This window comes from Oncorhynchus tshawytscha, linkage group LG18, assembly GCF_018296145.1.
Source record: "Oncorhynchus tshawytscha isolate Ot180627B linkage group LG18, Otsh_v2.0, whole genome shotgun sequence".
Classification (NCBI taxonomy): domain Eukaryota; kingdom Metazoa; phylum Chordata; class Actinopteri; order Salmoniformes; family Salmonidae; genus Oncorhynchus; species Oncorhynchus tshawytscha.
This window is the reverse complement of record NC_056446.1, coordinates 19,321,798-19,336,829: the sequence shown is the minus strand read 5'-3', so window position 1 is coordinate 19,336,829 and position 15,032 is coordinate 19,321,798. Positions and strand designations below refer to the sequence as shown.

The window sequence follows — 15,032 nt, the reverse complement described above, 5'->3', positions numbered from 1 at the left end:
ATGATATATGTATCTACATGGGGTATGGTTTAATTATAAAAGCAGTATGCATTGGTGTCCATGCCAGAATAAACAAGCCGTTTCCCGCTGACTTCCAGTCGTTGGCTTTAGCTGCTGTACAGTAACTGTACAGTTACAGAATGCTGTAGTCATGTGCTGCGTTGAGTCCCCCTAACCCTTTGAGCTGGACTGATGTCATCAGAACACAGTGCATCAACAGCCCACACAGTTCATTATTCTCTGTTGAATAATACCAGCTTCATTATGAAGGGAATAACTTGTATAACAAGCTACTTAGGAGTTATTACTTGGAGTTACTAAGTAACCTATGTAATGGTTGATGTCAGTAAAATAAGGAAGACTAAAAGTACATTCTACCAATGGCTGATCGCCCCACGTTCAGTCCCCCGTATTGGAGCTGTTCTTAAGATATGTGTGTTCTTAAGATCTGTGTGTTCTTAAGATCTGTGTGTGCGTTTGCCCCCTGCAGAGAAAGCGGCTTTGGTGTCACCGGAAGACGAGGTGCAGAAGAGTGACATCTCGTCCAGTAGTCAGGGCATGGTGGAGAAAGAGGCTCTGGGGCCGCTGCTGCTCGAGGTGAGTGAAACAATAAAGCTTGGTGGAATTTGAATTTCAGTGAGAGACGCAGGAAGTATCCATTGATTGGATAAATCAGTAATGCAGCTTTCTAAAGCACAGGTGCTCTTTTGTGAGAAATAATCATCTTATTGATTAGATAATCATCTTATTGAGAAGATAATCCTCTTATTGGTTGCTCATTGGTTGTTCATTAGTAAATACATGGGTAGTTAGATTGCACCTGCTCACAGTAGATTCATACAAAATTAGATAAAGTGTTGTGTATGTTTTTGTGTAAAAGCTCAAATGTAATTTTGAGGGATGACGGCAATTTAGTTAGAATCTCTCTGTCTTCGACATTTTCTCTGTATTGTCCAGAGTGATTCAATGACTGTATGTGTGGTACTCAGGTGGTAGTTTCCCAGTGAGGCCCAGTGTCAGTATGCCACATTAGTTCCTGGCCCACTTTCCCTGGGGCTGGGGCTGAGAGAGAGGCTGAGGTCCTCCCCTTCTCCCTTTTTGTGTTCCCCTTCCTCCGGAGGTGTCCGTTTTCACTTCTCTTTTGTCCCTCCCTCTGTTTCGGGCCAGGCTCTGGACGGCTTCTTTTTTGTGGTGAACCGCGAGGGCCGGATGGTGTTTGTGTCGGAGAATGTGACGGGTTACCTAGGCTACACCCAGGAAGAGCTGATTACCTCCAGTGTCTACAGCATCCTCCATGTGGGAGACCACGGCGAGTTTGTCCGCAACTTGCTGCCCAAGAGCCTCGGTGAGGACGACAGGAGAGGTGGATGAGAGAAGAGGGGATGAGATGAGGCAGGAGATGATGGTGAAGGGAGGAGAGGAGGGCGAGAGGATGGAGAGAGGGGGGGGTAGGAGAGGTGTAAGAAGATGAGAAGCGAGAGAGAGAAGGGAGGAAAAGAGAATGACAAAAAAAGAGGTGTTGATGTCGAGTAGGAGGAAATTACAAGGCGATGAAAGAGATGAGGAAGGAAGGAGAAGAAGAACATGATAATGGGGAGATGAAAGAAAGGTAAGAGAGGAGGGGATAAATCAAATGTATTTTATAAAGCTATTTTTACATCAGCAGTTGTCACAAAGTGCTATCCAGAAACCCAGCCTAAAACCCCACAGAGAAAGCAATGCAGATGTAGAAGCACCCTGGCTAGGAAAAACTCACTAGAAAGGCAGGAACCTAGGGAGAAACCTAGAGAGGAACCAGGCTCTGAGGGGTGGCCAGTCCTCTTCTGGCTGTGCCAGCTGGAGATTATAAGAGTACATAACTGTTAAGGATGGAGAGGAGGTAAGAGAGGAGAGGAACCTTTGCCTCTATGTACAGTATCATAGCTGTCACAGATCATGTGACAGCTAAACTTCAGTTTCAGTTTAAACTCGCTAGACCCTCACTACTACTGTCTCGTTTATTCTCTCCTTATCCCCCTCTTCTCTCTCTCTCTACCCCAGATATGCCATCCTGTCTGTTTTCAAACCATTATTATTACATCACACACATTGGTTTTACCTGCCTCTGACTGTCATCCTGTCTCCCTCATCCTTTCTTTTCTTTGTCACACACTCTCCTGTATGTCCTGTGTGGTGGTGTGTGTCCCTGTTCCTAATGATGTGTCTGTCTGCCTACACCGTTACTGATGTTGTCTTTGTGTGTGTGTGCGCGTGTAGTGAACGGGGTGCCGTGGCCCCAGGAGCAGGGTCGGAGGAACAGTAACACATTTAACTGCCGGATGCTAAAGAGGCCTCCTGATGAGGTGGACTCCGAGAACCAGGAGGCACGACAGCAGTACGACATCATGCAGTGTTTTACTGTCTCCCAGCCCAAAGCCATGCCGGAAGAGGGAGATGGTGAGCTCATATACATACAGCTTACTGAACATACACAGATATATACAGCTTACTGAACACACACAGATACATACAGCTTACTCAACATGCACAGATACATACAGCTTACTCAACATGCACAGATACATACAGCTTACTCAACATGCACAGATACATACAGCTTACTGAACATGCACAGATACATACAGCTTACTGAACACACACAGATACATACAGCTTACTGAACATACACATATACATGCCAGGTATGCACACAGATGTTTACATTCACACTCATGTCATACACATTCAAAAAGGTGTGTCAGCAGCATGACATCACGCTGGTCTTTACCTTGTCCTAACTAGACCAGAGCCGTATAGGAGAGAAAGAGTTAGACACTGTGACGCCCTGCTTATTACAGCTAACACACACACACACACACACACACACACACCCATGTTAGAAGCTTAACTCTGACCTCTCCTGACCTTTGATCTGTATTGTGCCCAGACCTGCAGAGCTGCCTGATCTGCATAGCCTGCCCGATGCCCCGCCCCCAGCAGCTACCCGCCATCCGCACTGAGTCCTTTATCACCAAACAGGACCCCACAGGTATCAACCCCTGACCTCTCACTTTTTACCTCTCAACTCTACCCTCTCACATAAAAACTCCATACACACATGCACACACTCTCCAATTTGTAGATTAGAGAGCTTTCATGTTGCTCCAGAAGGTGGACTAACTGGAGTGTTACACAATAAACAGGCTTGTTGGTAAACCTAGCTAGAGAGGAAAGGCAAGGACGGGGTTTCAGCTCTCACTACTACTGTACATCTGACCTCATAATAGACCACCGTTACTAGTGTGTGTGTGTGCGTGTGTCCAGGGAAGATCATCTCCATAGAGACCAGTGCTCTGCGGGCGACGGGGCGACCGGGCTGGGAGGACCTGGTCAGGAAGTGTATCTACGCCTTCTTCCAGCCGCAAGGCAAAGAACCCTCCCATGCCAAGAAGCTGCTCCACGAGGGTGAGGAGAAGGGGAGTGGGGAGAAAAGGGGAGGATGAGGAAGAGAAGAGAAGAAGAGAAGAAGAGAAGGGGAGTGGGGAGAGAAGGGAGGGGGGGGGGGGGAGAGAGAAAGGGAGGAAGAAAGGGAGAAGGGGAGGATGAGGAAGAGAAGAGGGGGAGTGGGGAGAGAAAGTGGGGAGGAATAGGATGAGGAAGAGAAGGGGAGGATGAGGAGGAAGAGAAGAGAAGGAGGATGAGGGGAGAGAAAGAGGGGGAGTGGGGAGAGAAGGGGAGGATGAGGAAGAGAAGGGGAGGATGAGGAAGAGAAGAGAAGGGGGGGAGAAAGGGAGGAATAGAAGGGGGTGGGGAGGAGGGGAGGATGAGGAAGAGAAGGAGAGAGAAGGAGTGGGGGAGAAGGGGAGGATGAGGGGAGAAGGGGGGATGAGGAAGAGAAGGGGAGGATGAGGGGAGGATGAGGAAGAGAAGGGGGAGGATGGGGAGAGAAGGGGAGGATGAGGAGAGAAGGGGAGGATGAGGAAGAGAAGAGAAGGAGTGGGGAGAGAAGGGGAGGATGAGGACTAGAAGGGGGTGGGGAGAGAAGGGGAGGATGAGGGAGAAGAAGAGAAGGGGGGTGGGGAGAGAAGGGGAGGATGAGGGAAGAGAAGGGGAGATGAGGGAGAGAAGGGGAGGATGAAGAGAAGAGAAGGGAGAGTGGGGAGGAGGATGGGGGAGAGAAGGGGAGGATGAGGAGAGAAGTGGGGGGTGGGGGATGAGGATGAGGAAGAGAAGGGGAGGATGAGGAAGAGAAGGGGAGGATGAGGAAGATAAGGGGGTGGAAAAGAGAGTGGAAAGAGAAACGTTATGTACTATTGTTATTAATCAGGCTGTAACAACACAGTACCCCCATATCGTACCATTACAGAAACATCTTTCTTTTATTTCATAAAGAACGCCACACTGATCAGTAGCTCAATTGTTGTTTGTGTGTCTGTGTGTGTGTGTCTGTGTGTGTGTGTTGCCAGTGATGACCCATGGCACGGCCATCAGTCCTCTTTACCGGTTCAACCTGAGCGATGGGACCCCCCTCAGCGCTCAGACCCGCTGCAAGTTCTGCTGCCCACCTAACCATGACGTTCAGCCCTTCATCATGGGCATTCACACTATCGACAGGTGACTCGCACACAACCGCACACGCACGCATGAACACACACACTGGCAAGTCATATGGAACAAGTAGAATATATGTCTTTATTGCCAATCAACAATGGTTGGAATGGTAGGAATTGACCCGATGTAAACAATGTAAACAGAAAATACATTTCCAGAATATTTCTCTCACCCAGCTGATGTTTTGCTCTTGTTTTCCTTTTGTAGGGAACACAACACTGCTAGCTCTCAGGAAAACACTAACTCCAGCCTTCTACTGACCCATAGGAGCCCTGCTCCCTCCCACTCCCCTGCCCTCCCCCCGGGCAGCGAGGCCAGCCAAGCCCCAGGCCCCACCTCGGGCCTCCATCTCAACAACGGCAAAAGTTCCAGGACCACCTCCCCCACCACACCCACCAGCCATTCAGCAGGGTACCTGACGCCCACCCGGATGTGTCCTCAGCAGGTCAACAGCCCCTCGCCCCTGGGAAGCCCCCTTACTGCCACCCCTACCTCATTTATGTCGCCCAGACCCCCCAGGGCCAGTCCGGGGCTGGGCGGCAGCCCGCGTGTCCCAGGGAACCCCTTCTCCCCTTCCACCCCTGGCCTGCACTCTCCGGCACCGTCCCTGGGAGGTGGAGCTGGTGGCGGGGGAAGTGGAATCCTCAGCCGGCACCACTCTGGTGGGGACGGTGGAGCAGGGACCCCCCTGAGTTTCTCTCTGCCCTCCCCTTTACCTCAGAGGCAGGCCAGCACCCCCACCAGCTCCCCAGCACGCCCTCCCCCCGCCAAGCCCCCCGAGGGAGGAGGAGGAGGTGGGGGCGGAGAGGACCTGGCTAAAGGAAAATTGGGGGGGAACTCCAAACTCAACCAGCCCCTGGACAACGGTGGCGTGGGGGCGCCTAGGGACCCCAAAAACACATCTACCAAACCCACCTCCACCCCTCAGTGCCCGGCCTCCCACAGCACGCTGACGGAGCGCCACAAGATCCTCCACCGCCTCCTGCAGGACAGCAGCCCGGCTGAGGGCAGCAACGGCAAGGAGTCTGAAATCAAGAAGGAGCCTCCTGCCAGCCCTGCCACCGCCAACCCCAACGGACCCCCCAGCACCCCTCAGGACCACCAGCTGCTGCGCTTCCTCCTGGACACAGATGAGAAGGACCTGGGCGACCTGCCCCCTCCGGCCGCTCTCAGCCTGCAGACGGTCCGGGTCAAGACTGAGAAGAGGGCCAGCGGGGACACTAGCCCCAAGCCCAAACCGAGCCCTGCAGACAGCAGGCCGTCCAGAGACCCGGTACTGTCTGCAGCCCTACTCCTCCCGCCTGCAGTCTACAGCTCACACCTCATACACAGTCCCTGCAGTATCCAGATGCAGCAAGATCACGTCCCAGACATGCAGACCTCTCAGACACTTTAAGTTTGGGGTTATAGTTAAGGTTAGGTTTTAGGGTTAGGGCTGGGAGTTAGGATTAGGGACTTCTAGGACTTCTGTTGCTGGGGTGGTCACAGTGGCTGGTTGGCTGAGTGGATGCTGCTGCTGCCTTCTAAAGGGAGCATGTGATTCGCTGCTGTATTTGTTCTACTTACGTTGAGCCCATAGTAACTCACCCTTAGGCAGGAGCTAGTTGTGTTAATTTGTGGCCCCTTCTCTTCAACTTTGTCTCTCTCCAGCACAGAGCTACCAGCAGAAGTTCTTTGACCTTTGCTCTCTTTCCCTCTCCCTCTCTCCCTCAGTTCCCCAGTGGATCTGCTGACCTGGACCCTCTCAGCCAGCTGCTGCCCACCCTCAGGGGCCCTGCAGGGGCCAAGCAGGGCAGCGAGGAGCAGGGTGGTCCCCAGACCCAAGCCCTGTCGTCCCATAGCCAAACCCAACCTCAACCACAGCTCCATTCACCTCCACAGCCCCAGATACAGCCTTGGCTCCAATCACCTCTTCAAACCAAACCTCAGAACCATCTCCAGCTTCAGTCCCCTACCCAGCTTCAGTTCCCTACCCAGCTTCAGTCCCCTACCCAGCTTCAGTCCCCTACCCAGCTTCAGTCCCCTACCCAGCTTCAGTCCCCTACCCAGCTTCAGTCCCCACCCAGCTTCAGTCCCCTACCAGCTTCCGTCCCCTACTCAGCTTCAGTCCCCTACCCAGCTTCAGTCCCCTACCCAGCTTCAGTCCCCTACTCAGCTTCAGTCCCCTACCCAGCTTCAGTCCCCTACCCAGCTTCAGTCCCCTACCTTACTCCAGCCCAGTGGGGCCAACATTGTCAAGGCCGTGACCATGAAGAGGGAGCCTCCTGGAAGACCAAGCCGAGGTATGGCAGGAATAAAAGGGGTTCAGGAGTAGAGGTCGACCGATTATGAATATTCAATGCCGATACTGATTATAGGAGGACCAAAAAAAGCCGATACTGATTAATCTGCCGATTTGTATTTATTTATTATTTTTAGTAATAATGACAATTACAACAATACGGAATGAACACTTACAGTGGGGCAAAAAAGTATTTAGTCAGCCACCAATTGTGCAAGTTCTCCCACTTAAAAAGATGAGGCCTGTAATTTTCATCATATGTACACTTCAACTATGACAGACAAAATGAGAAGGAAAATCCAGAAAATCACATTGTAGGATTTTTAATGAATTTATTTGCAAATTATGGTTGAAAATAAGTATTTGGTCAATAACAAAAGTTTATCTCAATACTTTGTTATATACCCTTTGTTGGCAATGCAGAGGTCAAACATTTTCTGTAAGTCTTCACAAGGTTTTCACACACTTGCTGGTATTTTGGCCCATTCCTCCATGCAGATCTCCTCTAGAGCAGTGCTGTTTTGGGGCTGTTGCTGGGCAACACGGACTTTCAACTCCCTCCAAAGATTTTCTATGGGGTTTAGATCTGGAGACTGGCTAGGCCACTCCAGGACCTTGAAATGCTTCTTACGAAGCCACTCCTTCATTGCCCGGGCGGTGTGTTTGGGATCATTGTCATGCTGAAAGACCCAGCCATGTTTCATCTTCAATGCCCTTGCTGATGGAAGGAGGTTTTCACTCAAAATCTCACGATACATGGCCCCATTCATTCCTTCCTTTACACGGATCAGTCGTCCTGGTCCCTTTGCAGAAAAAAAGCCCAAAAGCATGATGTTTCCACCCCCATGCTTCACAGTAGGTATGGTGTTCTTTGGATGCAACTCAGCATTTTTTACCATAAAGTTATATTTTGGTTTCATCTGACCATATGACATTCTAGCAAACTTCAGACGGGCCTGGACATGTACTGGCTTAAGCAGGGGGACACGTTTGGCACTGCAGGATTTGAGTCCCTGGCGGCGTAGTGTGTTACTGATGGTAGGCTTTGTTACTTTGGTCCCAGCTCTCTGCAGGTCATTCACTAGGTCCCCCCGTGTGGTTCTGGGATTGTTGCTCACCGTTCTTGTGATAATTTTGACCCCACGGGGTGAGATCTTGCGTGAAGCCCCAGATCGAGGGAGATTATCAGTGGTCTTGTATGTCTTCCATTTCCTAATAATTGCTCCCATAGTTGATTTCTTCAAACCAAGCTGCTTACCTATTGCAGATTCAGTCTTCCCAGCCTGGTGCAGGTCTACAATTTTGTTTCTGGTGTCCTTTGACAGCTCTTTGGTCTTGGCCATAGTGGAGTTTGGAGTGTGACTGTTTGAGGTTGTGGACAGGTGTCTTTTATACTGATAACAAGTTCAAACAGGTGCCATTAATACAGGTAACGAGTGGAGGACAGAGGAGCCTCTTAAAGAAGAAGTTACAGGACTGTGAGAGCCAGATATCTTGCTTGTTTGTAGGTGACCAAATACTTATTTTCCACCATAATTTGCAAATAAATTCATTAAAAATCCTACAATGTGATTTTCTGGATTTTTTTCTTCTCATTTTGTCTGAGGCTAAATCAATTTAGCCTCAAATAAATAATGACACATGCTCAATTTGGTTTAAATAATGCAAAAACAAAGTGTTGGAGAAGTAAAAGTGCAATATGTGCCATGTAAAAAAGCTAACGTTTGAGTTCCTTGCTCAGAACATGAGAACATATGAAGTTGGTGGTTCCTTTTAACATGAGACTTCTATATTCCAAGGTAGAGGTTTTAGGTTGTAGTTAATATAGTATTTATAGGACTATTTCTCTCTATACCATTTGTATTTCATATACCTTTGACTATTGGATGTTTTTATAGGCACTATAGTATTGCCAGTGTAACAGTATAGCTTCCGTCCCTCTCCTCGCCCCTACCTGGGCTCGAACCAGGAACACATCGTCAACAGCCACACTCGAAGCAGCGTTACCCATCGCTCCACAAAAGCCACGGCCCTTGCAGAGCAAGGGGAATAACTACTCCAAGTCTCAGAGCGAGTGATGTTTTAAACGCTATTAGCGCACACCCCGCTAACTAGCTAGCCATTTCACATCAGTTACACCAGCCATTAGGCTTGAAGTCATAAAACTAGCTGGCAAAACGCACAAAAGTGCCATTTACCATCGCTCAGTCAGACTGCTCTATCAAATCATAGACTTAATTATAATATAACACACAGAAATACGAGCCTTTGGTCATTAGTATTGGTCGAATCCGGAAACTATCATTTCGAAAACAAAACGTTTATTATTTCAGTGAAATACGGAACCGTTCAGTATTTTATCTCACGGGTGGCATCCTTAAGGCTAAATATTCTTGTTACATTGCACAACCTTCAATGTTATGTCATAATTACGTTAAATTCTGGCAAATTAGTTCGCGATGAGCCAGGCTGCCCAAACTGTTGCATATACCCTGACTCTGTGTGCAATGAACTCAAGAAAAGTGACACAATTTCACCTGGTTAATTAATATTGCCTGTTAACCTGGATTTCTTTTAGCTAAATATGCAGATTTAAAAATATATATGATTTTAAGAAAGGCATTGGTGTTTATGGTTAGGGACAGACGTCCAACGATTGTGCTTTTTTCATAAATGCACTTTTATTAAATCATCCCCCAGCGTTGCATTGATTATATGCTACACGGGACACGCTATGTAAACTAGTAATATCATCAACCAGTTATAACTAGTGATTATGATTGATTGATTGTTTTTTATAAGATACGTTTTTTATTTATTTATTTATTTTACCTTTATTTAACTAGGCAAGTCAGTTAAGAACAAATTCTTATTTTCAATGACGGCCTAGGAACAGTGGGTTAACTGCCTGTTCAGGGGCAGAACGACAGATTTGTACCTTGTCAGCTCGGGGATTCGAACTTGCAACCTTTCGGTTACTAGTCCAACGCTCTAACCACTAGGCTACCCTGCCGCCCCAGGATAAGATAACTTAAGATAAGTTTAACCTCTTGATTCTAGCCATCCCGGATCCGGGATCGTGAACACAGCCTCAAGCTCATTACCATAACGCAACGTTAACTATTCATGAAAATCGCAAATGAAATGAAATTAATATGCTAGCTCTCAAGCTTAGCCTTTTGGTAACAACACTGTCATCTCAGATTTTCAAAATATGCTTCTCAACCATAGCAAAACAAGCATTTGTGTAACAGCTAGCGTAGCATTTAGCGTTAGCATCAGCAGGCAACATTTTCACAAAAACCAGAAAAGCATTCAAATAAATCATTTACCTTTGAAGAACTTCGAAGAACTTCGGATGTTTTCAATGAGGAGACTCTCAGTTAGATAGCAAATGCTCAGTTTTTCCTGAAAGATTATTTGTTTAGGAGAAATCGCTCCGTTTGGTGCGTCACGTTTGGCTACCAAAAAAAAACGAAAATTCAGTCATCAAAACGGCGAACTTTTTTCCAAATTAACTCCATAATATCGACTGAAACATGGTAAACGTTGTTTAGAATTAATCCTCAAGGTGTTTTTCACATATCTCTTCATGATATATCGTTCGTGGAAGCCTCCTCTCAATCACTGGATGACTGCGTGCAGTTTGTAGATTACGCACCAATTTAGACAAAGGACACCGGGCGGACCCCTGGTAAATGTAGTCTCTTACGGCCAATCTTCCAATGATATGCCTACAAATACGTCACAATACGACACCTTGGAGAAACGAGAGAAAGGGCAGGCTCAGTCCTGGCGCATTCACAACCATATAAGGAGACAATGGAAAACAGAGTGTCAAAAATTCTGCTCATTTCCTCTTTGAAGTTTCATCTTGGTTTCGCCTGTAGCATCAGTTCTGTGGCACTCACAGATAATATCTTTGCAGTTTTGGAAACGACAGAGTGTTTTCTTTCCAAAGCTGTCAATTATATGCATAAGCGAGCATCTTTTCGTGACAAAATATTGCGCTTAAAACGGGCACGTTTTTTTATCCATAAATTAAAAGAGCGCCCCCTATATCCAAGAAGTTAATGCTAGCTAGCAACTTATCTTGGCTTCTACTGCATTCGCGTAACAGGCAGTCTCCTTGTGGAGTGCAATGAGAGGCAGGTGGTTATAGCGTTGGACAAGTTAACTGTAAGGTTGCAAGACTGGATCCCCCGAGCTGACAAGGTGAAAATCTGTCGTTCTGCCCCTGAACAAGGCAGTTAACCCACCATTCCTAGGCCATCATTGAAAATAAGAATGTGTTCTTAACTGACTTGCCTAGTTAAATAAAGGTATAAAAAAAACTGCAAAATCGGTGCCAAAAATTATGAAAGCTTGAAATCGGCCCTAATTAATCGGCCATTCCGATTAATCGGTCGACCTCTAGTCGGGAGTGAGGGGTCACGATAAAGGGTCAGAGGGCAAGAGGCCCCTGACTCCACACCCCGCTGTATGCTGCCTGTTTTCATTTTTAGTGTGGCCCCCCAGGAAATGACTTGTCCTGACCGTGTGTCTGTTTGTGACTGTGCAGGGCTCACTGATGGCTCCAGCCTGCAGAACCAGTCACACTTTGACTTCTGCAGCCCCAGCCAGAGACCGGGACAAGGGGAACTCTTCCAGACACCCAAAGGCAGCAGCCCCTTTAAAGAGCCTGGACTAATGAACTCATTCAACTCCAACACCGGTATGAACCAGAATATGCTCATATCAAATATATGGAATTACATAATTACTACATAATAAAATGGAATCTATGGGTTAGTTGTTTGTTTCTTGGTGGTTCATTAAGATTGTGTGTGCTGTCCTCCAGCGTTGTCTAAGATAGAGACAGATTCTCAGCAGTTCCAGACCCTGGCCCTGACTGAGACTCTGTCCTTTGATGGAGGCGTGGGAAACCCTGTGCAAGCCTCTCTGGCGTCCCCTCAGGAGTGAGTATAGTACTTCTATGTAGAAGAAACACACAGACACATTCTTTGCTCACATTCCAATACACAGGCACACAGAGACAAACCTTGCCCATCTTTATATTGCATCGACACACTCCCATGTTCCGGACTCCCCCTGTGTGTGGAGCAGGCAGTGTGTCCCGTGCCCACTGGATGAGCTGCTGTGCCCCCCCACCACCCCCGAAGGACGTAACGACGAGAAGGCCCTCCTGGACCAGCTGGTGTCCTTCCTGAGTGGCACAGATGAGAGCGAGTTGGCTGAGCTGGACCGAGCCCTGGGCATCGACAAGCTGGTGAAGGTACCAGAGGAGGAGAATGATAGTAGATTGCATTTGTCTTTTTTAAGTGTTGCGATTGTTACCTATATACGGAAGAGGACAGGCACTGTCATACTCTACTACACTACGGAGCTGAATAAGCGTTAAATATAGAGAGTTAATTGAAATTCCTGTCCAAAGCACCACAGAATAGTTTCTTTCCATCAGTATAGTAGTGCAATCATCGACGCATGCTTGATGTAATGATTTGTTTGTTCCTGGGGTGTTTGTTGGACTGTAATTAACCCAGTATTGACCCTGACCATTCCTCTCCCCAGGGCGGCTGCTTCGACCCCGTCCCTCAACGGTTCCCCTCCCAGCCTCCTGCCACCACCCCCATCTCCATGGACCCCAAGCTGCCCGGCTACCCCTCTCAGTTCAACCCTGGCCCCCCTGCCCAGTTCCCTCCAGAGATAGCAGGGGTGCAGAGTATGGGGGGCTTCGGTGCACCCAGGGGGGCCTTCCCTGGGGGCATGATGCTGAGGCCTGGCATGGGCAGAGCTGCTGGCATGACCAACCAGCTCCGGCTGCCTCCCAACCAGCTGAGGTTACAGCTGCAACAGAGGCTGCAGGGCCCACAGCAGGTGGGATGGGCTGGGCAGGGCAAAGCGGGTACATCAGGGGTTGCAGACTTTTGTTCCAACACAGCCCTAACAAACCAGATTAAGCTACATAAGACCAGGTGTGTGCACTCTCTGAGCAGTAAATGGATCCGTTAACCTCTCTGGGATATGTGGGACGCTAGCATCCCACCTGGCCAAAAGCCAGGGAAAATGCAGAGCGCCAAATTCAAATAAATTACTATAAAAACTTTCATTAAATCACACATGCAAGATAGCAAATTAAAGCTACACTTGTTGTGAATCCAGCAAACATGTCAGATTTCAAAAAGGCTTTTCGGCGAAACAAACGATGCTATTATCTGAGGATAGCACCTCCGTAAACAAAGAGAGAAAAGCATATTTCAACCCTGCAGGCGCGACACAAAATGCATAAATAAAAATATAATTCATGCCTTACCTTTGACGAGCTTCTTTTGTTGGCACTCCAATATGTCCCATAAACATCACAAATGGTCCTTTTGTTCGGTTAATTCCGTCGATATATATCCAAAATGTCCATTTATTTGGCGCTTTTGATCCAGAAAAACACTGGTTCAAACTTGCACAATGTGACTACAAAATATCTCAAAAGTTTCCTGTAAACTTTGACAAAACATTTCAAACTACTTTTGTAATACAACTTTAGGTATTTTTTTACGTAAATAATCGATAAAATTGAAGACTGGATGATCTGTGTTCAATACAGGAGGAAAACAAACTGTAGCTAGCTTTCTGGTCACACGCCTCTAACAGTACACTACAAGTGACCCTCGTTCAAGATGGCCGTACTTCTTCATTACACAAAGGAAAAACCTCAACCAATTTCTAAAGACTGTTGACATCCAGTGGAAGTGATAGAAACTGCAAGAAGGTCCCTTAGAAATCTGGATTCCCAATGAAAACCATTGAAAAGAGAGTGACCTCAAAAAATAAATAATCTGAATGGTTTCTCCTTGGGGTTTCACCTGCTAAATAAGTTATGTTATACTCACAGACATGATTCAAACAGCTTTAGAAACTACAGAGTGTTTTCTATCCAAATCTACTAATAATATGCATATCTTATCTTCTGGGGATGAGTAGCTGGCAGTTGAATTTGGGCAAGCATCCGGACGTGAAAATACTGCCCCCTGTCACCAAGAAGTTAAATGCCAACAGACACTGCTGCTCAAGAGGACCACGATTACCTACCCAGGCTGGCCCACTCCCCTGGTCCACTTTTCTAATATGGACGTAGTTGATTCCCTCCTCTCCTCTACACAGGAGGGGGTGAGCTTTAACAGGCCTTGTTGATGTTAATGAAGCCTGTGTCACGCAGCATTGCCTTTTAATCCCAGTCAGAGCCCGTGCTCGTTAAACACTGGCTCAGCAATAGTAAATCTCAGGCAGCCCTGCATTGTATTAATGTGCCATTGTGTTGTGTGGCTAAGCAGAGCTAGCTATCTTGGTGAAATGGGTAGTCATGTGAGGTGGCCTCCTACGACCCATTATGGTACAGAAGAACAAACAGGGGAACTAAAGGGCTGCTACAAGCCCCTCTATGGTAGGGGAGTACTGAACCATATGTACATTTACAGTGATTGATTGTTATCATTTATGCTGAGAGAGAGAGGATTATTCTGACTTTAGTGATTATTCTGCTAGATGATCAGGTTGGTTTCAAAGACCTCATGATAAAGTAAAGGATATTAAGAATATTGTTCTCATAACTGGTCTTCTCACACTTCTCTTTATCAAATATTAGGTTCCCTTTTCCCTTTTCCCTTTTCCCTCTCAACCACTTCTCTTCTATCTGCTCTCTCTCACTCACTCCCTCCTCTCTCGTCTCTCTATCATTTCAACTCTGAGTCCGCTCCCTCCCTCCTCTCCTCTATCAGTCCTGTGACTCACTCCCCCTCGCTCTCTCTCTCTCTCAGCTGCAGAACAGGCTGGCTGCCATGAGCCCGTTCCCAGGGGAAGCTCACGTTGCCATGGGGATGCGTCAGGGAGGGCAGCAGCCTCAGATGCCCTCTCAGGTGAGTGTTTTTGGGGATCTCACAATCATGTGCTCATGCTTCCTTCTCTCTTGTACTCGTTGTTTACTCTTCCTCTATTTCTGTATTGCGGCATGGTGTGTATTGAGAAATTCCTGAGCATTGTAGCTAGTTATACTGAATTATTGGTATGAAAACTAAATGCCCTATTCTGTTCTCCATCCGCTAATCCCTCTCCCTCTCTCTAATAAAGTTCCTTCCAGTCTATTTCAGATGGTTTAGTTAATTTGGGA

At 47.4% G+C, this 15,032-nt stretch overlaps 1 protein-coding gene across 1 annotated transcript in view; it reads left to right on the top strand.

Moving 5' to 3' along the window:
* LOC112262183 (nuclear receptor coactivator 1) overlaps positions 1-15,032 on the top strand; it is a 46,502-nt gene that overhangs the window by 23,476 nt on the left and 7,994 nt on the right. The window contains 14 exon segments of the mRNA XM_042300792.1: positions 491-597; positions 1,168-1,345; positions 2,257-2,436; positions 2,927-3,028; positions 3,304-3,444; positions 4,446-4,593; positions 4,798-5,863; positions 6,304-6,686; positions 6,688-6,872; positions 11,433-11,585; positions 11,712-11,829; positions 11,978-12,146; positions 12,443-12,748; positions 14,683-14,781. Of these exon segments, the coding sequence (XP_042156726.1) occupies positions 491-597; positions 1,168-1,345; positions 2,257-2,436; positions 2,927-3,028; positions 3,304-3,444; positions 4,446-4,593; positions 4,798-5,863; positions 6,304-6,686; positions 6,688-6,872; positions 11,433-11,585; positions 11,712-11,829; positions 11,978-12,146; positions 12,443-12,748; positions 14,683-14,781 (3,335 nt within the window).